The sequence below is a fragment of the Echeneis naucrates genome, chromosome 2, assembly GCF_900963305.1.
Source record: "Echeneis naucrates chromosome 2, fEcheNa1.1, whole genome shotgun sequence".
In the NCBI taxonomy this organism is placed as follows: domain Eukaryota; kingdom Metazoa; phylum Chordata; class Actinopteri; order Carangiformes; family Echeneidae; genus Echeneis; species Echeneis naucrates.
The window spans coordinates 20,443,681-20,467,295 of NC_042512.1; the positions used below are offsets into that span (position 1 = coordinate 20,443,681).

Consider the following 23,615-nt stretch of genomic DNA (forward strand, 5'->3'; position numbering starts at 1 on the left):
GAGATTTTGATTTCAAAGATTCAGGTCAAACCGAACTAAGCAGGACGGGGCCGTCTTCATGCTGTAATGAGCCGAGCCTCCAGGGGGCGCAGTCTAGAAAAGCAGGTAGCTGCCTCGTTTCCTGTTTGCGAGTCTGCGGGTGAGACAGCCGGTGAGCATTTGCAGTCATTATGGAAGTTACATTCACGTTTTTCAGAGGTCCGTTTAACTGCTGCCGTGGGGACCGGTACCCTTTAAGTAATATTCTTTTCTTCATTTATTTTTGATCACTGTGTTGGCGCCAGTCGGTTTATTGTGGCTCTTTTAATTCCATCATAAGAAAGTTGCTTTCTGTTGATATATCACTACATTTACTGATATAACTTGTATGTTTGTGGATGCCAACCGCAGATAGTTGCCCCATGTTACCCCATTGTGTGACTTATTTAGAGAAACTGCTTCTAATTGCTTTTGTCCTCTTGTACCCTTTCAGAAGCTGAGTGCCTCAGGTGGCGGGACCTCCTTCCTGTGTGCTGTGCACCCCTGGTCTTGAGTGTGTTCACCACCGTGTGTGTGTGTGTGTGTGTGTGTGTGTGTATGGGTGTTCACGTGTGTCTGCAGTGACTTTCTTTGAGATCCTCTTCTACCATAGTTGACCCCCCCCCCCAATTTAACTTTGTGTGAGTGAATGACATTTTAGAATTTTAAATATTTTTGTCATAAAGTGCTATCTTCTTTTAAACGAAGCACATCTTCTGTGCATTAGTATGCTGAACATCAGTGTCCTTACCTGTACTCTTATTGGTACTTGGAGATAAATTATAGTTTCCTGGGTGGTGTGGTCTGTTTCTTTTTCTTTCTTTTTTAAATAATTATACCTCATACCTGAATAGTAATATTGAGCCATACATATTGCTACTCTATCATGTACATCTTACCTTCCTCACATGGTCTGATAAAACCTGGAGCCAGTTTAAAGCTCCAAGAGGTTTCTTACTGATGCTGCATCAGAGAAGAATCCTCAGGACGTCAGTATCAACCTAACAGGTAAATAAATGGAGAGAGCCGGTGGCTCTGCAGCCTCACCTCTCACCTGGTTTGACACAGATACAGTAAGCCAGTACAGTATTCCCCTCCTCCTTCAATGGTCCTCTAAATGGATTAACTGGGTTTGTGTGAGAGCAGCCCAGAGAACAGGAGAGGAAGAGCAGGAGAGAGAGCTGTCTGACCGAGAGGAAAAGGAGGAGGAGGAAGGCTGGCAGTCCTCCGGTGGAGGTGAGGAGGGAACAGAGGTCACTGCAGAACTGACCTCTTCTCCATTTATGTGGATACGCCTGGAGTGGAGAGAGATCGACAGTCAAGACTAGATTTGTGGATCTGTTGCTCAGATAATCCAGTACTTCATGATCATCCATTGATCCTCCTCCCCCTCCATTCTATCACTCTGCCTGCTGAGCTGGAACTACCTGCTAACAGTTTCTTTACTTCAGTCTGTGACTTGAGCCTGATTTACTGATTTTCCTGATTTCAACTTTCCTGTTTGTTTGGCTCAGGACTGATTCAGGCTTATTATAATTTAGTTTATCTTGGCTGTAATTCAGTCTGATGTGCTTCACATGGTCAAACTTTGACCTGGTTGTCCGTTCTGTGGTGAAATCCATTTTTAAGCCTTCACCTTTAGTTGGAGACCATTATTGGCTGAATGGATCCCGATCAGGAGGAAGCTGAGGTGTTCATCACTGAAGACTCAACAGGGCTGAGGTTAGTGGAGGAAGAAGACAATGAGGAAGAGGATGCTAGAAGCTTCAACACTTGGATGCAGCAGTATAGAGGTGGGAAAGAGGAGGAGGAGGAGGAGGCAGGGGGACAAAGACCTGAGAGCAGAAGCAGTTTAGGGACTCCAGTGCAAATGAGGGCCAACCGCCGGGCGTCACTGCCCTGTCAGGTAAGAACAAACTTCCTGCAGGGTGAAGTTGGGGAGGGATTTCACTAAGTGGGCGGAGTCTGAGGTACCACAGGTCTGATTAGACCCCTAAATATGATCTGACCTGAACAGAGACTGGACTCAGACCAGTCAGCCTAGTTTACATCAGGTCTACAGTGACCTCTCTGGTCCTGAACAGAGACCACTAAGAGGGTCAACTGGTCCTTTTTTAGCAGTGTGACAGAGTAGTGTGTAATCCTCTTTAGAGAGCAAGAGCCCAGAGTTCTAGTCCTGTTTATTTTTGACAGTGTTGATGAAATCTTTGGATCAATGAGTCTTTTTTTATTAATTTATCAAACCTGGTTTTGAACTTTAACTCATTTAACCTCCATCTGCGTTTATTTTACAAAATGGGAACTCAAGATAAGGGAACTGACTGAGGCCTGAGACCAGCTGGACCAGATTGACTGAAAACTCCCAGTTAAACTAATAAACCTGAGCCGGTCTGTCTCTCTGTCCAGACTACTCTCTCGGCCATGCAGCTATCTCGGCTCAACTTGTCCAGCCGGGCTCCTTTGACGGCGAGGCTCCTGCTGCGTCGCTCCTCCTCCCGTTGCCTCCTGCCTTCCCCACAGGAGGCCGCAGCTCCTGTTCCCACACCAACTGCTGAGCGAAGACCCTCCCTCATACCCGCAATCCCAGAGACCACAATGCACGAGAGAAAGAGCCAGTTCAGGAGACGCAATGTCATGTCACTGGTGAGTTCACAGACTGATGGTTAGAGTGACCTGTGTCTTCAGGTGTGAGTTTAAACTGTGTCTGTGTCACAGAGTGATGCAGACAGTGTGTGTTTGATCTGTCACAACAACCTGAATCAAGGGACTGGCGGAACCAGAGAGCTACAGTGCACACACACCTTCCACAAGGAGGTAACACACACACACACAAACAGACACACTGACATATATAGATGTTGTGTTGACTCTTTGTGTGTCTGGTCCTCAGTGTATAGAGGATTGGCTCTGGAGGAAACAGTGCTGTCCCACATGCCACGTTCAGGTGTCCATGCCACAACCAATTTATTGGAGCTCGACCAGAGTCAAAGTACCCTAAAAACCACCAATCATGGGAAAGACATTTCAGTGGACAATGACATCATCAAGGTCCCATCAGGTGTCATATAGAGGGGACACTGAGACCACAACAGCTCAGTGACCAAACACTGAAACATGATGGGTCAGGTTCAATAAAAAGGAGCAAGTACAACCAGCCAGAGTCCGCCAGAGTCCATGGATCTGGACTCTGTGAGGCACCTGATACCTCATCAATAAAGCTAAAGTAGCCATAGTAACCATGTGTGTGTTTTAATAGTTTATCAGTGCTGTTTTATGAATAAAGTTTGATTGTGGGATATCTTATCATTGTTTAATCATCATCTACTTCTACATGATCAGGAGATGAAAAGGACAAACACAAAATAAACTTAGAAATGCAAACAAGAAAAACAAAACCATGAAAAAAAGGAACCAACAGACAGAATTCAGCAGTGAAACGGGAGGGTCCGCCACTTCCGGTCACGTGTCCTAGGTCCGTTTGCGGAGACAGCGCCACCTTCCGGTTCATTGTGGCCAGATGCGGAACTACAGCCGGAAGTGCTGCACCTGCTGATGCGCTGACTCATCTGAAGTTGTAACGTCGCTCACCTGGACCGTCAGGTAACTGAGGCCGAGTCGGGCGGGAGAACGGACCTTAATGGACAAACTGAAGAAGGTTCTGAGCGGACAGGACGATGGCGACAGAGACATGTTGGAGGTACACCTGTTTGAACCTTTTAACACCGGTTAGCACCTGTTAGCTCACCTGGACACTCACTGACTCAGGTGTTCACGGTCCGCAGTGATGCCATCTGGGTGTAAACTAACCTGAGAAGACACAGTTCTCTTTAGTGTTTTAATCAGTTTCAGTTGAGTCCGACAGTTATACATTAATATTTCACTCATGTTGCTCCATCAACAACCTTCAGAGCTGATGATGAACTTGATAATAATGTTGTTGACAGTGATAATGGTGATATGGTGTACGTATGTGCAGGCAGCCAATCAGGCGTCGACCTTGTCCTTTGGGACGAGGATGAAGGGCTTTGTGATCTGCTTTATTCTGGGGGTGTTGAGCTCCGTCCTGGTGAGTGATGACACTGCTTCTCTCTGTCCACTCTGTCTGTGTTCCTTTATTTCCATGGAAACAGTTTGTTTCCTCTTTCCTTCCTATGGTAACATCCTCTCTGATGGTAGCAGCTTGTGTCTCTTCAACTCATTTCTATGGTAACAGCGGGTCTGTCTGCTCACACAGTTCCTGGTTGAACTTTCTGTCTGTTTCTATGGCAACAAACTTTCCTCTTGTCAGTCTCCACGGTAACAACCTGCGTATCAGTCACATTCTGTCAGCCTCTACGGTAAGACCTGAGTCTTTCTTTATATCTGTCTCCGTGGGAATGCTCCTGTCTCTGTTTCTATGGTAACCACCTGTCTCGTCTTGTCGTATCCACTGATCCATGGTAATGGCCTGTCTCTTTGTGTTCAGGGAACTTGTATGCTGTGGATCCCTGGTTTTGGTCTCACGGTGTTCGCTGTCTTCTACAGCGTGGGAAACATCTGCGCTTTGGCCAGGTAACATCCAGAAACCTCCCAGTCTGTCCTGGTCTGACCCAGTCTGACTCAGTGTGACCCGGTCTGTCCTAGACTGATTTCATGGGAACCACCTGAACCTTGACCTTTATCTGAATCTGGTCTGGTTCCAGCACCATGTTCCTGGTCGGTCCGTGCCAGCAGCTGAAGACCATGTGGGCTAAAGAGAGAGCACTCGCCACCGTCATCATGATGGTGAGAATAAACACACACGTGATCATCATGATCACAAAAACACTAAGATGTCATGTTAAAAACAGATCTGTGTTTGTGTGTCTGTCTCTGCAGCTCTGCCTCACTCTGACGCTGTGTGCTGCTTTCTGGGTGAGAAACACAAAGTTGTTGACAGGAAGTGGATCACTGTCATTAATGAAGAAGCGTTCTATTAATAACGTGAGTTTGTGTCTGCAGTGGAAGAACAACGGCCTCGCTCTGCTCTTCTGTGTCCTTCAGTTTCTGGCCTTCACCTGGTACGCTACTCAAGAACAGACACACAAAGTGTTTACTTGCCTTTCCTCACTGCTGCTGTTGTTTTCACAGGTACGGCCTCTCGTATATTCCCTTTGCCAGGTAACGCAAACACAAAAACGCGACCACGCCACACAGCAGCTGCCTGTCGCCACATTTAAACAGATTAAATGTAAAACTTCTGATCATTAAAGTTGATTAATTTGGCCATTTGAAAAAGGATCAGAGGCTCTCTTCTGATTCGCTGAGTGACCTCCCTTTACAGCCAATCAGAGGATGATGTCAGCTGCACCAATAAATACTAAGACTGATTAATACTGATAAATGATTCATGAATCAAGAAAATAGCTCTCATGAGGCTTTGCAAGTTTCCCTGATCTGTTTCATTTGTTCTCTCAGAGACGCCGTCATCAAATTATGCTCCCTGTGTGTCTAGACTCCACCCACCTCCACCAATCAGGATGCAGAAGCCTGTGTGGTTTGTATCAAGTCAGCCAAGAGCATGATAAATGCCTGGTTTCTATGGAGACCACCTGTTGGTTACCTGTTGGTTCCAGCTGGACTGTTACCTGGACTCAGTGTCTGTGAGAGAACTGGATCAGGGCTAATCCTGATCCCGATCCTGGATGTGGTTTTTAGTTTTTATTCAGTAAATAAATTATTTAATATAAAAAAACCACCATGGAACCTGGTCCAGACTGAACTTTCATGACCATAATCCTGATCTCAATCCTAATCCTGATCCTCCTGTAGCCAGTTCAGTTTAATAACATGCAATAACAAACAGGAGGTTCCTCAGAAAAGCTCTTCCTGTTTTGTTGTTTTTTGGTCCGTTTGGTTTCAGATGTTTCTGTTTGTGGTATGAATAAATATTTAAATCTGGATTTAACACAATGCGGTCCAGCTTTTATTAAACATCTGGTCTCAAGTAGAACCAGACACTTCTAGATGAGTCCAGACCAGGACTAGACCAGAATCAGAGTTTCATATTTAAAAAGAACTCTTTTCGGTAAAAGTAGGTGTGTTTTGTTCACCGTGTGTGTGAGAGAGAGAGACCTTTTTTTCTGCTGTTTATCTGTCTCCATCGTTTATGCCGTCTTTATGCCTGTTAAATCTCTAAAGCCTCTAATCTCACCTTCTGATTAAAACACACACCACACAGTCACAGGGACACACACACTCACACACCCACTCACAGTCCAGGTGGTGTGTGTGTTTCCAGATGTGTGGACTTGACCTATCCTCCATTACATGCTGATCTGGGCAGCTTAAGGTGTTTACGCCAATGTGGTCACATGACCTTTACACCTGGAGGGAGGAGGTGGGAAGTCAGTCAGTCGGTCGGTCCGACCAGTAAAACAACAGCGTCCTGTTGAGGTCACATGACCCTGGAGTTGCAGTGTTGTTTCTCTGAACATCCTGCTGTTTTGTCTCAGCGCCCTGCTCTAAACTTCACTTTTCTTCGTTTGCTCTTCGTCTGATGTCACTTGTAACGCCTTCTCCTTTCCCTCCAAACAATGCCTTCAGGTGACTTTCGGAAAATCAGAGTCGAGCCTAAGATGCAAGTCTGCGTGCATGTTGGATCAGAGATTGATCAGTTTGATCAATAATCAACAATTAAGGATTTCTTTTGGCCTCATTCAGAATTTAAACCTGATGGAGCTTCAGTTGAGTGGGACGTGTGTGTGGAAGGGGAGAGAGAGCGGTCGAGCGAGATAGTGTGTGTGTGTGTGAGTGAGTGTGTGTAATGGAGAGAGAGAGTGGTCGAGCAAGGTACAGTCAGACTGTCCTGTGATTGTTTGTGATGTTCAGTTGCAGCTGAGCAGCTTCTCCTCACACAGCAAAAGACTCTTAATTAATTAGCGGATATTTTGTTAATTGAGCTTTTAATTAATTTGCGGATTATTTCAGCTTCTCAGTGTCACAGGTGAGTTCATTCTATCAGCTAATTATTGATCAGGAAAGATCTCTGATTATTAATCAGACGTTTAGATTCTTTCAGATTTCCACAACAATGTTTACATATATTGCAGTTTTTATTAAGTTCAACATTTATCGTATTTTTTAATATCTAGTTTTTATTTCATCTTGAATTGAACGTTACCTCTGAATTCATTCATCTACTCCACCACCGTCAGGAAACACTGTAAATTCATTATTTCATTCAGATCAAAAACACCTGCAGAGTATTTATATTCAGTTATGTTTACATTTATATTTACACAATTTCATTTATATACAGAGTAGAGAATTCTGTTTTTCAAAAAGAAACTTAAGACATTTTTTAGAAAAATTTAAATACTACAACAAAGAAAATGACAAAATTAAAATGTGATTGGATTGTTGATAGTTTATATAAATAGATTACTTTAAACTCAGTCACTTAAAGTCATCAAAGATTTGAATTTTTAAAAGTCAAGTCAGGTTTTACTGATATAACATCGCTATTGTTCCTAAAAATAATTGTTTGTTCTAATTTAGGATTTATATAAATACAATAAAAAATAAACAATTAAAATAAGATAGACAAAGTTTTTTCGTTGAGTTACAGATGAATAGACTGGAAGGAAGGGTGTATTTAATTTCTTTTTTCTGATACACAAACACACACAGATGCACACTGAAGGATTTTATCACATTTGGTTTGTTTCCATGAAACAAAATAGAAAAACATCAAAATGAATGTTTCTTTTCAGGAGATTTTCTCTGTCAGTGAAAAAAACAAATGATAAAACATCATTTATATAATTCTTCACTTTTCAATCTTTATTTTAAGGAAAATCTGAGAAATGTTTTTGTCCGAAAGAAGAAGACTTTTATTATTTTTATTATTATTTTATGCTCAAAGTCAAACTACGTCTGTCATTTTTCTGTTCTTCCCATTGATCACTTTCCTCCGTGTGTGTCACTGAAAACAGGAAATAAAACACCAGGAAACTTTGATATTTTTGTTTTTATTCCTGAAAATAAAAGGTGTTTAAATGTGAAACCTTAAAACTGACGCTGCTCTTTTAAAGCTGCTAACTGAATTAGGACATCTTTTGAGCTTTAATCTTAATCCACATTTTTTTTCATCATCAGTTTGACACATTAAATCAAGTTTGTTCATCTCAGGCCTCACGATGCATTCAGGTGCTTTGACTGCTGTGGAAATTACAGTGTGTCCAGATGAAGGTGGAGGGACTGCTGGAGGACGGGGAGTCAGCTGCCGTGTCTTCAGTGGAGCAGAGCGGGGGTTCTGTCGTGACGGCCGTTCACAGTGGTGGGACGGCGTGCAGCCCCGGCTCGGCTGAGCGCTGCATGTCAAGGCTGCTGAGCGCCGTGGAGAGCGAGCTGCAGGCCGGGCGAGAGAAGGGCGACCCCACAGAGAGAGAGCTGAGGGTGACTCTGGAGGACGCCGAGCTGTGGAGGAAGTTCCAACACATCACCAATGAGATGATTGTCACCAAGAATGGACGGTAACCACGACAACTGCTCAGTGGGGTCCGTTTCCTGTCCTGTCTCCTCCCTGACCTGGTTTGAGGGATAGGTCAACTTGTGAACTTTGTATCTGAGGTCATGATCTTTGAACCTCAGGTCATGCTCCTTGTATATCATTCATTCGTGATGAGGTCGTTGGTTAGTGATAAGGTCGTCTCTTAGTGATGAGGTTGTTGATGATGACTCCTGATGATCACTCTCTGACTCGTCCCCTCAGGCGAATGTTCCCAGTACTGAAGGTCAGCGTCTCTGGTCTGGACCCGAGCTCCATGTACTCCTTCCTGCTGGACTTCGTGCCGGCTGATGGCTGCCGCTGGAAGTTCGTGAATGGCGAGTGGGTGGCGGCTGGTCGGGCAGAGGGGCGTGGTGAGGGACGGAGCCATGGTGGTGTCTACATCCATCCCGACTCTCCGAATTTTGGTGCTCACTGGATGAAGGCGGCGGTAACTTTCAACAAGGTCAAACTGACCAACAAGGTCAATGGAGGGGGCCAGGTAAGTTCACTTTTCATCGTCGTCATCATCAGTTTCCTGATGCTCCTCCTGCTCTCTGCTCCTTCACCTTCGTTCCCATCTCTTCCTCCTGAAACTTCCTAACTTTTTTCTTTCTTCTCATTTCTTGTCCTCCTTCTTTTTCAATTATCCTGTTCTCCATATCAAGTGTCTCTCCATCTCTCCCTCTTTTGTCTCTCTCTCCCTCCTTCCCTATATTTCATTGGAGTGGGCGAGAGACTACCACCTCTAATTAGCCACTTCAGTCCCTCGCCTCGTTCACTTCACCTGCTCGCCCCCTCGTAACCACGGGAACGGGATAAACAGCTCTTAATTGGCGGGCAGCAGTTTAATGCACTTCCTGTCGAGAGCCGTTCACCACTCAGAGAGGCCTTCACACACACACACACACACACACGTGCCGCACTACAAAATTGGCAGTAATGTTGTTTATATTTACCCCATTATCCCTGTCCAAATATGACACACACACACACACACACACACACCAGGCAGTAATGCAGACTTGGAACAGAGAGCTCGGCCATAATGAAATAATTGCTCAGCTTATTTGTACATTATGGTAATTATGTTTTTTACTGGTAAATTAATTTACCCATCATGCTTCAGATGGACGAGGGAGAGAGAGGTAAACTATATTCAAAAAGAGCCCACACACACTCCAGCTAATGTGGGCACTGCCAGGGTAAACACACACACACACACACAAACACACATACTCAGGACCGGGGTCAGAAGTGAAGCCAGCCTCTCAATCTGAATAGAAAACAGTTTGTTTTTGTGTGTCGGCCTGGAGGACTCTGATTGGTTAATCGGGCCTCATTAGCGAGGGGGAGGGGGGGTTATGGAGGGAACAGATGGACAAAAGAGTGTTTGGGCCAAAAGACAAAGATGGCTCCACTCCATCAACTGACTGCATCTGGTGTTAGTGGTGGGACTTTTTCAGACTTGAGGAGTCTCAGACTAACTCACACAGGTGGACAGGTGGCTCATGTGTGACCCCCTCCCTCTCCCCTCCCTCCCCCTCAGATCATGTTGAACTCCCTCCACAAGTATGAGCCTCAGCTCCATATTGTGTGTGTCGGCTCTCGCCATCGTCTAGTTTCCAACGTTTCCTTTAAAGAAACTCAGTTCATCGCCGTCACAGCCTATCAAAATGAAGAGGTACACACACACACACACACACACACACACACACACACACACACACAGGTATCCTCAGGCATCAACTTGGATGTCAACCATTCACATTTATCTGGTTCTTCCTGTGCAGATCACAGCTCTGAAGATCAAATACAACCCATTTGCAAAGGCCTTCCTGGATGCCAAGGAGAGGTATGATGTCGTTACAACCCCATCAGTCATGTGACAGACCCTCATATTTATCTGGCGAATGTGTAGGGACCCGACCTCAGGTTGAGTCCCCTCGTGTTGGAGCTCACACAGCTTAGCATTTCTGACCAGGATGCAATAGGAAGTTAGCAGGTGATTGGAGAGTCATCATCAGCTGCTTGGAGCTTCAGCGTCTTGTCGGTTTGGAGAGATGGTGTCAAGTGGGTGGGAAACAGAAACCACACACACATCACTGTGATAGTGTTTGGTATGTCCTCCTCAGGAACCCTGGGGGGCGGGGCTTACCAGAGTCATCGGAGGGTCGTGTATCAGGGATTCAATCCTGTGAGTCTGGAAGCTTTAATTTTGAAGATTGATGAAGAATAAAAACTGAATAAAAATTAGAGTTAATTTTTATATTTACACATAAACAACAGAATCTTCTCATGGTGTCCAACATGTGAGTAATATATCAAAAATACAGTACAGACCATTATTAGTGTTCCTTTTTTAGTAGTCAAATGTGTGTGTGTGTGTGTCAGGCTGGTCCCTGTGCTCACCTGGAGGAGGCGGGGCTTTCCCTTACAGCAGTAACCTCCCACTGACATCACATCATCACCATGGTTACAAGCATGGGTACCCAGGGCGACATACACCTTACCCCACGGCCTACCTGCCGCACCGCTCACACTCCTCAGGTATCACTGTTTGTGTGTGTGTGTTTGTTTGCGTGTTCGTGTTCATTCATTGGTGTACCTGTTGAAGGCGTCCAGGTGTTGTCAGATGGATGGAGTGCTTCTTCTCCTCGTCCCTCTTCCTCCTCCTCCTCCTCCTCCCTTCACCTGCCGAGCAGCATGTCTTCATCACAGCCTCCTCCTCACAATTCCAGGTGAGGCCCCACCCACCAGCTTAGTATGGTGAAGGTGTCAGGTCAATAATGATGTTGCTGTGTGTTCAGTCAGTATCCCTGTCTGTGGACCGTCGGATGTGGTGAGCTAAGCCCCTCCCACTCTCCATGCCCTGCTCTCCATGGACCAATCAGCAGCGAGAGTCTCATGCAACCTCCCAATCATGGTCGAGTAGGCAGCACTGGATGGACGTCTGGCCCCACCCACTCTTTCTGAGCAGGGACGGGATTGGTTAAAGATAATCTCATGGGACTGGACAATGGGTTGCCCCAAAACTCCTTCAGAGTGATTTTTGTGAAAAGGGTTGTGGTTCTGTGGCCCCCAATAGCTGACTGTGGCCCCCAATATCTGACTGTGGCCCCAGTAACTATCTGTGGCCCCAATATCTGACTGTGGCCCCCCGGTAACTATCTGTGATCCCCGGTATCTGACTGTGGCCCCCCGGTAACTATCTGTGATCCCCGGTATCTGACTGTGGCCCCCCAGTAACTATCTGTGGCCCCCAATATCTGACTGTGGACCCCCGGTAACTATCTGTGACCCCCAATATCTGACTGTGGCCCCCCCGGTAACTATCTGTGACCCCCAATATCTGACTGTGGCCCCCTGGTAACTATCTGTGGCCCCCGGTACCTAACTGTGGCCCTCAGTAACTATCAATGGCCCCCGGTACCTGACTGTGGCCCCCAATATCTGACTGTGGCCCTCAGTAACTATCAGTGGCCCCCGGTATCTGATTGTGGCCCCCCGGTAACTATCTGTGGCCCCCAATATCTGACTGTGGCCCCTCAGTAACTATCTGTGGCCCCCAATATTTGACTGTGGCCCTCAGTAACTATCTGTGGACCCCGGTATCTGATTGTGGCCCCTCGGTAACTATCTGCGGCCCCCCCAGTAACTATCTGTGGCCCCAAATATCGGACTGTGGCCCCCCGGTAATTATCTGTGGCCCCCAGTAATTATCTGTGGCCCCCCGGTATCTGACTGTGGCCCCCCGGTATCTGACTGTGACCCCCGGTAACTACTGGTGGCCCCCAGTAACTATCTGTGGTCCCCGGACATTAAGATCTTCTGGTTTTCAACAGTTCAAGCAGTGAGACGTTTCAGAGCTCCGTGGTGATGATGACTCAGTCGGTGTTATGACGCCCTCTGCTGTTTATTTAAACTTTAATGAACCGTGGTGCATGTCTGTACAGGCTGATGTGTGACATTGATATCTGATGAATATTTATCTCAACAAAGTTGACAAAGTTTTAAAAACGTCACATTTCCTGTCTAGTTTCTGGTTTGTTGTTAGAATGGCTTGCTGTTTTTGGGTTCTTCTTCTGTCTTTGTTGTTGTTGCTGCATGAAGTTCACAGCATGCGACTAAAACAGACTGTGATTTTCTTCTGTGTCAATAAAGTTGAAACAGCTGGTTTGAAACCTTTTCTTCTTTTCCACCAGTAAAGATTAAATAGCCAAACAAATCTACTTCATAAAAGAGACAACGTTTTTAATGAACGGCCAACATGAGCGTGAAGCTAATAGGAAAACTGAAGGCTCCGGTCTGTCCTTTATGAGGCGGCATCATGCACGTGCCCAGACAACTGAAAGCGCGGTGACGCGCACGTCTGTTAGCAGTTAGCATTTCACTTAGCAGCTAGCTGACGTTTATTTTGAAGGCAATTGCCTCTTATTCTGGAGACTGCCAGAAGTCGAGTCCATTGACCCGGAAGTTATTTGCGGCTGAAAACAGCGGACTGGTGTGGCTGAATGAACCGAAGAAGCTGAAGCGCTTCTGGATTAAACACCTCACAGGTGAAGTTTCCTGTTTGACGCCAAAGCTGTAGGCAGAATCGTTTAAAGTCGTTATGAAGGAAATGTTCCGACTCTCTGATGTTTGTTCGACTGTAGAAGGTCGAACGTGCCGTTTACAGACACGTTTAATTCACTTAAAGGATAATTTGATCACCGACACTGACTCCCGTAAAACAAACGTGTGAAGCGTCACAGCGACAACTGGATTTATGTGATCAGAGTAAATATCTGATTATGTGTGTCAGCTGATCTTAGACTCACCTGTTTCTGTGTTTTCAGCAGAAATGGCTCACATCACCATCAACCAGTACCTGCAGCAGGTAACCCTTCACCTCCGTCACTCACCTGACTGTGGAGTCAGTGTGCTCATTCTTCTTCGTTGGTGTTTTCCTCCTGCAGGTTTACGAAGCCATCGACAACCACGAGGGTTCGTTCTGCGCCGAGCTGCTCTCCTTCAAACACCCTCATGTCGCTAACCCTCGGCTCCAGGTAGGCTCTGCCCACTGGCCGGCACACTGTCACTGGTTGGGACACAGTCTCACCTGTGTGTGTGTGTGTGTGTGTGTGTGTGTGTGTGTGTGTGTGCGCGCGTGCGTGCGTGTTTCAGCTTCCCAGTCCAGAAGATAAGTGTCAGATGGTTCTGGAGCCGCCATACGATGAGATGGTTGCAGCTCATCTCAGGTAGGACACACATGTAGGGATGTTGTCGAGGATCAGCTGAACCCAGGATGTTTCCGAGGATCCCAGAGACTGTGTGTGTGTTACAGGTGTATCTATGCTGTGGCCAATCATGACTTTGTTGAGGCCTATAAGTTCCAGACACTGGTGGTTCAATATCCTTCATGGTGAAGACACACACACAAACTAGAACATAATTTCGACCTGTCCATCAATCAATCGCCAACCAATAATCGATCGGTCCTTGTCCTTGACCTGTCACATCATTCCTGAGAGCCTTCCAGTCTCACAAAGAGGAGAACTGGTAGGTTCTCATGAGGAAACTCAGAGTCAACACATTACAGGATTAATGAAGCTGAGATGTACACGCTAGCACTGAATGCAGCTTCAGTACTCACTATAGGTTTGTGTTTTCAGGGCTCTTCCTGTGATGTTTGCTGTGACTTTGGATCTCAGGATCTTCGCAAATAATGTAAGAAATTTTCTGTCAATCTTTTGCACACAGGAACATGATTAAAAAAAATCTTAAGAATGTCTGTGCATGTGTGTCAGGCGGAGCAGCAGCTGCAGAAAAAGGGGAAAGGACAACCTGGTGAGATGTTGGAGAAAGCAGCAGAGCAGCTGATGAGCTGCTTCAGAGTGTGTGCCAGTGATAAGTCAGTACAACACACACACACACACTCACACACAGAGGGACTAATTTTGTGCCAGATCAGTAAACAGTTGTGTGTTACAGCCGGGCGGGAATAGAAGACTCAAAGAAGTGGGGGATGATGTTTCTGAGCAACCAGCTCTTCAAGATCTACTTTAAGGTGTGAACTGATGGATCAGTGATTGATTGATGATTCCTTTTCTTGTTGAAATGGTCTGTTTGAAGACATCTGAAGACCATGACTCCTTGTTGCAGATCAATAAGCTCCATCTGTGTAAACCTCTGATCAGAGCCATTGACAGCTCCAACCTGAAGAACGACTACAGTCCGGCCCAAAAGGTCACCTACAAATACTACGTGGGCCGCAAGGCCATGTTTGACAGTGACTTCAAACCAGGTACAGCTGCGCTGTAGGAGCACTGTAGACTTGTCGTGTGACTCTTCGGTGACATCACTCATCGTCAGTGATGACATCACAGGTGTGTGAGCAAAGCTGACTGAGCATTGTCTCTGTGCAGCTGAGGAGTTCCTGTCATTCGCCTTCCATCACTGTCATCGCTCCAGTCAGAAGAACAAGAGGATGATCCTCATCTACCTGCTGCCTGTCAAGATGCTGCTGGTGAGGGACCATGTTGGGCTAAGTCTGAACTGGTTCAGGTCCAGGCCAGACCCGGTTCCTCCATGTGACTCCAGCTGTTTCTGGTTTTTCAGGGTCACATGCCAACTCACCAGCTGCTGAAGAAATACGACCTGATGCAGTTCGCTGACGTCACCAAAGCTGTAAGGTGAGTGGCCATCGACCAGCCTGTGGCACAGGAAGTGACATCAGCAGTCGTGATGTGATGTGTGTGTTTGTCAGTGAGGGGAATCTGCTGCTGCTGAACGAAGCTCTGTCCAAACACGAGACGTTCTTCATCCGCTGTGGGATCTTCCTTATCCTGGAGAAGCTGAAGATCATCACCTACAGGAACCTCTTCAAGAAAGTGTGAGTGACTCCAGGTCTTTGGCTCCAGGACTTTGGTGAATCTGTGGAGTGTGATGCCATGTTTCTGGTCCTGGGTCTGTCGGTGTGGGGAGTTTTCTGGGGCCAATCCTGTGATGTTGTGGACCACAGGACTGACCCCTGCTGACCCCTGTATGCAGGTATCTGTTGCTTCGGACCCACCAGCTGCCCCTGGACGCCTTCCTGGTGTCTCTGAGAATGATGGAGGTGGAGGACGTGGACATTGACGAGGTCCAGTGTATCCTGGCAAACCTCATCTACATGGTGAGGACACACACTCACATGGCCATGCGGCTCAAAGACAGGAAGTAAAAAAACTTTTAATCCGGTTTTATTTCCTGTTTCCTGTCAGGGTCACATCAAAGGCTACATCTCCCATCAGCACCAGAAGCTTGTTGTCAGTAAGCAGAATCCCTTCCCTCCTCTCTCCTCCATCTCTTAGACTACGTTACCCACAGTTCCCCTGGCTGTGAAGCCTCATGGGCCCTCATGGAAACATTTTCCATTCAATTACTTTTTAAAATTTTGTACTGTGAAGTGTTGAATAAACAGAGGCTGGTTTGTACACTGTGTCCCAGGATCATTGAACTAGGTTTTGATCGATCAGGGTTAACCTGATCCACCACAGTCTGGTCCCTGGAGGTTTCAGACCTGTTAGTGTCTCCACCTTTCAAACAGGAAACTAATGTTTTCTTCTGTGACTTTACAAACACAAAAACACACTGGACAGCTGAGCTGCTGTTTCCACTGTAACTACTAGATTGACCTTTTAGATCTGCTTGCTGAATCTGGTTTTACTTCTGGTTAGAGGCCACATGAAACCATTCAGGAAAGAGACTCTGATGGAGGACGACCAGCACCTCCCTTTCAAAGAGTTCAGGAGGTGGCAGTGGTTGGTGGGTCATCAGCGGGTCTCAGGATACTGGATGACTTGAGGGATCATATGCTCCTCAGCCGCCTCCAGTCTTGGCCTGATCCAGCTCAAGTGGCGGGAAACCTTTGTGAACACGAGGCCACCGCCGCGCCCATGCCGGACCGTGGACGGAGAAATCAGCAGCCCGGTCAGAAACGCTGTCCCCTTCTCCACCGTAGCAACGGGTAGCCCTGGCAACAGATGGCCACTCCGCCTGCCGCTGACCTCTGACCTCAAGCCACCATCAGAGACTGAGGGCTTCTGAGGGTCGACCTTTGACCTGCTGCTGTTCTGACTGTCTGATCCATTTGGCGCCCAGCTCTGAGGATCCTCGTTGTGGTTCCTTCCAGGTCTGGCCTGCCCCCTGGGGGCGGCGCTCTGCCTCACTGTCTCTCCAATCTGCCTGCTCATGCAGAACATCTTGTTGTTGAGCTGATGTGACACGTTCATTTGGTCGCGACACTCGTCCAGTGTCATATAGACCAGATCCTCATGTCGTTCACTTCGCCATCCCTCGGCGACACCCGTCCTCCCAGGATACATCAGGATGTTTTCACTAAAGTCCTTTTTGGGCACACAGAGGTGGATGAGGGAGGGGTCAAAGGTCAAAGGTTTGGCCAGCTGAAGAAGGGCAAGGTCATTGTCATGGTGATCTGGATGGAAGCGATCATGGACATACAGAGCTTGGACAGGGACCAGCTGGTTGTTGTTGCCTAGGAGACGAGAGAGAGATCTCAGTCACACCTCCCGGTGGGCTTTTATTATGAAAAGGTCTTCATCTTCACAATACAAGTCCACAGTCATTTGATTTCTTTAAACAGGAAATGGAAACCCTTCCTCAGTATTTGGCCAAAAGTAGCCGAATAGCAGAATTAACCTCGACGTGATGTCGACTGACAAAATATGGTCATATCCTCCTTCTGTTTTCAGGGTTCTTTCATGTTGATTGGTCCATTTTAAAAGGTTTGCTTAAAGTTTCTTACCAGCGACCACAAACAAGCTGGAGGGGCGGAGTTTGAGCCCTGAGTCCAGGAAGACACAGCTGGCGGCGGTCAGGATGGAGCGGTGTCCCAGCACCACACCAGCACAGAGCTCCGCCCCCTGATTGTTCAGCAGGGGCACCTCGAGAGGAAAACCAGATGCACCACACTGCCCAGATAAACACACCCACACTGCTCTGTGATTGGCTGATGGAATCTTACCTGCCAGGGACAGTTTCCATGGCGACACAGTGATTCAGTTGAGTGGAACTTGTCAGGAAGTCGTCCACAGGGGAAATCCACTGAAGACACAGAGACTTGATGACATCACGTGTGTGTGTGTGTGTGTGTGTGTGTGTCTGTGTGTTGGGGGCGGGGTCAGACCTTCAGGCACACAGCTGCGTTTGTCAGTCTGTAGTTTGAATCCTGGCAGACAGGAGCAGGTGAAGGAAAAGTGCGACGCCATGCAAAGCTGATGACATGCCCTTGGACCTTCAGTCGGACACTCGGCGGCGTCTGACAACACACAATGACATCAGTGATGACATCACACACCCTGGCAACAGGTTTTGAGGGATATCTCCCGCTTCCACTAGGGGCATGGTCAAACCTGCTGCGTGTTGTGATGTCACTGACGATGACCCCAGCTGTCCCAATCCTCCCAGTTCACAAACTGGGCCTGAGTATGGGGGGGTGCAGAGGCAGTAGAACCCCCCCACCCTGTCTGTGCAGTTCCCCCCATTGAGACAGGGGTTGGACTTACACTGGTCCCCGTCTGCGGAGGGTGGTGGACTCATTAAACCTGCTCCAGATCATCATCATAATCAGGAACAGACTGAGTGTTTTCTTTGTTCTCACCGTAGTAAACGGTCCAGAAGGCCATCTGTGGAGAAGAACACAGTGAAAACCAGAACCAGGACAACCAGGACCTGTGTGAACCAGGACCGAGGACTGACCGTTTTTTCCTTGTCCTCGAAGTATTCCCTCGCCTCCTCGTAGTTGCACAGCTCCTCGAAACATTCCCGCTCCAGGTTCCCCTGCAGGAGCTCCTCCAGCAGGAACATGTTGGCCCGTCTGGACCGGACCAGGACGCCGTTGGCCTGTGTCTCCTGAACAAACACTGACCACACAAACACACTGAGCTCACACTGGACACACAGACACACACACTGTATGGTCCATCAGTTCTTCGTCATCATTAATGACAGAACAGAGATACTTTCCATATTATATGATGAATAATTAATCCTATTTATAATCCATTTCCAATATTATATTCACATCCTGGTCCAGCTGTTTGTCATTGACTGACTAATTCATGATTCAGACTTTATATGAAAAGGAAATTGACAACGAACAGACTGTAAAAACCAAACCAACGGTTTTGCCTCCTCCGGGACGCCATGCGTTTTTACTTTAATCTGCAACTTTTAAAACTTCAGAAGCTTCAGCTTAACGTTTCACTGTCGTCGACGGTTTCAGTGATAATGTGTCACTGTAAACAAACTGATCCTTAATAGGTCGGAGGTCAGAAGTCCTACCTTCTCCTTGGCTGAAGACCTGAAGGAAACAGGCAAGAAGATGAAGAGACAGAACAGACGCTCGACAACAAGCTGACATGATGCTGACCGCCATGACACTGATCACTGAGGCAGGCAGACACACACACACACACACACACACACACACACACACAGATGAGTCATTACTGATTAGACCAAAAAAAAAAAAAAAAAAACCAAAAAAACACAACATACATGTAAATGGTTGGATCTTTTATAAAAGTCTGTTTGTCTGGGAGAGTAAAAAGTGACAATGTTTCTTTGACTCAGTAAAAGCATGTGAAACTGCAGAAACTTTCTACTAACTTTCATTAGCTTTTCAGACTCTGATGTCTTTTTCCAGGAATGAATGTGGAAACAGGCTGTTCCTCTGGTGGACTCTGATCTGATCAACTAAACAAGCAGAAGCTTCGACCTCTGACACTCAGACCTGATTTACTGATTTATCTCAGGTGAACGGGGGAGGGGGGGGGGGTGAGTGATCTAAAGCCACCCCACAGAGACTAACAACCAGAGCACACAGAAAATACATTTCGTCTGAAATCATCCAAACCTTTTCCTTAGGTTGCAGGTTCAAAGGTCCGGGATGAGCTCTCCTCATTGAAATCACAGAATGAACCAGAAAAGAGGTCACAATAAAACATTTCAGGATTCTGAAATATCAGAGAGTCAGTAAATTTACTGCAACAACCAAAATAAATTTTCCATGATGGTCCACCTTAAATGAAACTTTTAAAACACAACAAAAACAATCCTGGCAACTGTAAAAACAGCATTTAACATCAATTGAAATTAATTGTGACACAAAAATTGTGAAATAACATAAAATGACAAATTAGATTATTGTTGCAAATTGTCTTTACTTCCAGTTGAAAGACATCAACTTAGTCGTGTCATATTTTTGTGTCTTTGGTTTGACAGGTTAGCTTCATGGACTCAGCTGGTGGAGACTAAACACGGAGCGAAAAGAGCAGGAATTGAGACTGATCAGGTGACTCAGACACAAGAAGACACACATATGAAAATTATTATATTTATTTCTGCCATTGGCCAAAAAACCAAATACTGTGTCAATTTGGGGACGTCTTTGAAACAGCTTAAAATTGAACAAATGTTTAGCAAATTTCTTTGAGTCTTAAAGGTAAAACAGAAGAACATCTGAGAGGTAAGAGTGGCTGATCCAGTGAGAACCATTTTACAGGAACAGCCTCTTGATGGCGCCGTAGTGCCTCTTGAACCTGCTGCCATCAGTGTTTGGCACAAGCTTGGAGATGCCATCACGGATCCAGGGGATGAATTTCGACACCTGAGTGTAGATGCCATATTTGCCCTTGCGTGCGCAGCCTTCGCCCCAGCTCACAATGCCAGTGATGAAATAGGTGCCGCTGTAGCCGGTGACATGTGGCCCACCACTGTCACCTTGGCAGGCGTCCTGGGGTACTTCGTCATATCCGGCACAGAACATGCGGGCAGAAATACGCAGCTGGGTGGATTCCATGCAGGTTTTACGATCAACGAAGGGAACCATGATGCGCTGTAAGTAGCGTGATGGCTGGCGGCCCTCACCGAGTCGGCCAAAACCACTGACCATGCCGTTGTCCTGCCGCATCAGCACCTGAAAGACCAGACAAGGCTCACTAATGTGGTGGTGTGTATTTTATTGTGAAGTGCCAGACTATTTCCTGCATGTGAGCAGTAACTTCCTGAAGTTTCCATATTGGAACTGTTTCTGTCAGTTTCACCTTTTCAGCAAAGTCCTGCTCAGGTATGCAGGCTGGCAGGATGAACTTGGTGAACTTGATGGGTGTCGCTAATTTGATGAGCGCGATGTCGTTGTGGTAGGTCTCTGGTTTGTATTTAGAGTGAGTGACAATGGCTTCCACATTGTGAATAACTTCATCGTCACTGTCCCACAGTGTGTCAAACTCCCCTGGGGGACAGAGACAAAAACTAGATTCTTCAACAAAGAACTGACTCATTTCAAGGAGCTTAAACACTCTGAGACAGATGAAGCTCATCGGTTAATTAGACACACCCAGCTTGACGTAGATAAAACGTGATTGGTTCATGCAGTGGGCGGCAGTCAGGATGATGTATTCGTTGAGGATGGTTCCTCCGCAGAACCCGGTGTGGTCCTCATTCAGGAGGAGAGCCTACAACAAGCACATAGGACCAGAAACATGACACAAACTGTGGCGTCCTCACAGGGGGAGTGATGGCGAAGAAAGGACCACCTCTACCTGCCATGGGCATTCTCCTAGAGGACAATTTACTCCGTTGACGATACGGGTCCTATGAGCCATCTCTGTGTGGATTGTTTCCTCCAAAATGTAGAATTTTGGGACACCATCGCTTTTGTTGATGCCGCCGTGTTCAGTGACGTTTGTCATGTTCAGGTTCGTCGTGTTGTCTGGCACATACATGGAAATCTTCCGGGTGTCCGAAGTGGCGATGGCACCACACTTATAGGTCACTGCAAGATGTTAATGTGAAGTTCTCTCTGAACAACATGGCAGTCTGAAGTGCAACCAAAAAATAGATCTGGTAGGTTTGGACTCTTACGGTTGGAGGTGCAAGATTTATAATCTGATCCCAGGAAATACCCATCGGCACAGGAGCACTGAATATTTCCTTGGTCCACTTTGCAGAAATGGTGGCAGCCGCCGTTTCCAGTCTCACAGAGCTGAGGAACATCTGTGAAGACACAAGGAGACTGAACATAACTATAGAAAACCCTGGAAGAGGCAGAGTGGAACATGTGAGGGGACAGGATATTTTTAGGACACAATAGTCCCTGTTATTCTGCTGGCATAGGATGTAGACAGAAAGAAATTGTCCACGTTGGAATTGATGCATGGGAAAACCAGTCAAGAGAGCTGCACCTGAACACCTCAAAGGGCAAAACTTGGACCAGGTCTCTGTGGGTCCCACAGGTTTGGTTCATTAAGACACGAACATGTCCACCAGGACTGAAACACCGCAGAGACCAGCAGACGGTCTAAACTTTCACCAAATTGTAATCAATCCCACCCCTCTGCCTTCCATGGCAACACCCCACTGATGTCACTCATCTGTGATAAGGGGTGGACTCTCCTGATTGGGTGGTCCAGTCTGTCAGTCACTCAGTAGCCCCGCTCCCTAACCCCTCCACTCCTTCCTGGTCTGTTTCCCTCTAAATGGAGCTTCATTTAAAAAATTAACATCATGTTGTATTTCAGACTGAGACCATAAACTCATCAGGAAAACGTTTACTGAGGAGGAAGAGGGGGGACATTTTCCCATAGATTTCAGCACAGTCTGTGAGGGTGTTTGTTTACCGATCTCACAGTTGAGGCCCTGGTATCCCGGCTGGCAGAAGCAGGTGTAGCCACTGCTGGTGTCTTTGCAGTGGCCATCATGTACGCAGGGCTGCGACTCGCAAGCGTCGCCATCTGCAGGACAAATACAGCAACTTAAATTTCAACATCCTGTGGTGAGACGTGGCCCCGCCTCCAGGACCAGACTCATCTGTGTGGACTGTGACATCACAGAAACCTTACCGTAGTATTTGGCCCAGAATTCCTCCTGTGAGAAAAGAGAGGGAGAGGTAAAGGCTGAAAACAACATCACACCTGACTGTTGCTAACTGCTGTGTAAAGCAGACCCAGTCCAGCCGGTGAACTGGACTCTGATGGTTCTCGTACTGTTTTCTCTTTATCCTCGAAGATCTCTCGTGCCTCCTCTTTGTTGCAACGCTCCTCCACACACTCCCTCTCCATGTTTCCTTGCTTCAACTCCTCTAAGAAGCTGTTGGCTCGTCTCCACCGGGTCAGAACCTGACTGGCCGCCTTGCTGTCCAAGAAGACTGGAGGGAGAGCAGGAGTGTGGAGGACGGTCAGCAGTTTTCTTAGTCTATTACTGTGTTACATGACCAAACCCTGACCCCATTGCTTCATGGGTAATGTAGTCAATGTAGTCTGTCTGGGCCAACTGCTCTGGTTTGACTCAGGTGTGTCACCCTGTCCATTATGAGTCTTCAGGATGTGAAGACATCTCAGTTGCTTCACATGTTTGGGGCAAAATCATTAGATTAATGAGATCTAATAAAGAACTAAACTCCAGGTTTAAACAGAGGAGGAACTGACCAATCAGAGCCCAGCAACGGCTTTGTTTGTCCAATAAGATGTAAGGAAGCTGAAGGAAGACGCTGACAACTGTTGTACTGACATCACACAATGTATGACATAAACGACACAGGATAGGGTCAAATGTCAGCAGTGGGCTCTAACCTCCCCTCCCCCCCATGCTCTACCCCCAGACTGTCGGCTGAAGGTGAAGGTGCATTCTGGGTGACGGCAGACGTACCGTGAGTGGCGGCCAGGTGGAGCAGCAGGAGCCCGACGGCCAGGTGGTGAAACCAAAACATGGTGGTGACGGCAAGTTTGGCTGGAAGCAACTCAGAGTCCTGAGTGGAAGTGATGAGTCTGAGAGGACAGAGGGAGGGAGGGAGGGGGTGGGAGGTAGAGAGGGCATTGACCTGCATGGAGGGAGGGGGAGCTGTGTGTCCTGTTTACACTGCACTGACAGAGTGGGCGGACCTTATTTTGTCTGTGTCAACTACAAACCCCAGAGTGTACCAGGACCACCGGGACCGGACAACGGGGCTCCTGGTTCATGCTGCGGTTTTTCAGTCCGTCAGTTCGTGTTCAGTAACTAAATCACTGTTAGAGAATCATCATCATCATCATCATCATCATCAGGA

The 23,615-nt window shown here is 46.9% G+C and overlaps 6 protein-coding genes across 11 annotated transcripts; 4 read left to right on the top strand and 2 right to left on the bottom strand.

The window, feature by feature from the left end:
- Positions 1–16: 16 nt before the first annotated feature.
- Positions 17–3,314, top strand: LOC115055380 (putative RING-H2 finger protein ATL71). 3 transcript variants are annotated; one of them, XM_029521140.1, is made up of 5 exons: positions 17–151; positions 473–1,924; positions 2,425–2,661; positions 2,734–2,832; positions 2,909–3,314. In XM_029521140.1, exons 2-5 carry the CDS (start codon positions 1,682–1,684, stop codon positions 3,014–3,016), a joined length of 687 nt encoding a protein of 228 aa, XP_029377000.1. In that variant the 5' UTR covers positions 17–151; positions 473–1,681; the 3' UTR covers positions 3,017–3,314. The 3 variants fall into 3 exon arrangements, with proteins under 3 accessions (XP_029377000.1, XP_029376991.1, XP_029377010.1); XM_029521131.1 differs by having other exon boundaries at positions 137–237; XM_029521150.1 differs by having other exon boundaries at positions 143–198.
- A 246-nt stretch (positions 3,315–3,560) lies between these two features.
- sft2d2b (SFT2 domain containing 2b) lies at positions 3,561–6,386 on the top strand. 3 transcript variants are annotated; one of them, XM_029522268.1, is made up of 8 exons: positions 3,561–3,715; positions 3,995–4,084; positions 4,484–4,569; positions 4,701–4,782; positions 4,876–4,911; positions 4,999–5,057; positions 5,128–5,157; positions 5,455–5,630. In XM_029522268.1, the coding sequence occupies exons 1-8, from the start codon at positions 3,656–3,658 to the stop codon at positions 5,489–5,491; spliced, it is 480 nt and encodes a 159-aa protein (XP_029378128.1). In that variant the 5' UTR covers positions 3,561–3,655; the 3' UTR covers positions 5,492–5,630. The 3 variants fall into 3 exon arrangements, with proteins under 3 accessions (XP_029378128.1, XP_029378111.1, XP_029378119.1); XM_029522251.1 differs by lacking the exon at positions 5,128–5,157 and having other exon boundaries at positions 4,999–5,127; positions 5,455–6,002; XM_029522259.1 differs by lacking the exons at positions 3,995–4,084; positions 5,128–5,157 and having other exon boundaries at positions 4,999–5,127; positions 5,455–6,386.
- A 200-nt stretch (positions 6,387–6,586) lies between these two features.
- tbx19 (T-box transcription factor 19) lies at positions 6,587–12,649 on the top strand. The gene is made up of 8 exons (XM_029522238.1): positions 6,587–8,513; positions 8,753–9,029; positions 10,077–10,211; positions 10,321–10,382; positions 10,663–10,724; positions 10,922–11,077; positions 11,145–11,268; positions 11,338–12,649. The coding sequence occupies exons 1-8, from the start codon at positions 8,224–8,226 to the stop codon at positions 11,501–11,503; spliced, it is 1,272 nt and encodes a 423-aa protein (XP_029378098.1). The 5' UTR covers positions 6,587–8,223; the 3' UTR covers positions 11,504–12,649.
- Positions 12,650–12,983: 334 nt separating this feature from the next.
- pcid2 (PCI domain containing 2) lies at positions 12,984–15,978 on the top strand. 2 transcript variants are annotated; one of them, XM_029516268.1, is made up of 15 exons: positions 12,984–13,086; positions 13,369–13,406; positions 13,486–13,575; positions 13,694–13,767; positions 13,854–13,919; positions 14,027–14,068; positions 14,182–14,236; positions 14,317–14,420; positions 14,501–14,576; positions 14,672–14,813; positions 14,935–15,035; positions 15,128–15,201; positions 15,276–15,401; positions 15,560–15,683; positions 15,772–15,978. In XM_029516268.1, exons 2-15 carry the CDS (start codon positions 13,371–13,373, stop codon positions 15,859–15,861), a joined length of 1,200 nt encoding a protein of 399 aa, XP_029372128.1. In that variant the 5' UTR covers positions 12,984–13,086; positions 13,369–13,370; the 3' UTR covers positions 15,862–15,978. The 2 variants fall into 2 exon arrangements, with proteins under 2 accessions (XP_029372128.1, XP_029372136.1); XM_029516276.1 differs by having other exon boundaries at positions 13,040–13,086; positions 13,366–13,406; positions 13,694–13,919.
- A 345-nt stretch (positions 15,979–16,323) lies between these two features.
- On the bottom strand, positions 16,324–18,947 carry prozb (protein Z, vitamin K-dependent plasma glycoprotein b). The gene is made up of 8 exons (XM_029521847.1): positions 18,854–18,947; positions 18,269–18,432; positions 18,171–18,195; positions 17,923–18,087; positions 17,697–17,828; positions 17,535–17,614; positions 17,316–17,454; positions 16,324–17,045 (listed from the first exon to the last, which is right to left on the bottom strand). Exons 1-8 carry the CDS (start codon positions 18,945–18,947, stop codon positions 16,324–16,326), a joined length of 1,521 nt encoding a protein of 506 aa, XP_029377707.1.
- Positions 18,948–20,069: 1,122 nt separating this feature from the next.
- Positions 20,070–23,529, bottom strand: f10 (coagulation factor X). Its single transcript, XM_029513816.1, has 10 exons — positions 23,491–23,529; positions 23,219–23,390; positions 22,558–22,718; positions 22,414–22,438; positions 22,192–22,305; positions 21,437–21,568; positions 21,115–21,347; positions 20,910–21,027; positions 20,617–20,804; positions 20,070–20,489 (listed from the first exon to the last, which is right to left on the bottom strand). Exons 1-10 carry the CDS (start codon positions 23,527–23,529, stop codon positions 20,070–20,072), a joined length of 1,602 nt encoding a protein of 533 aa, XP_029369676.1.
- Positions 23,530–23,615: the final 86 nt, after the last annotated feature.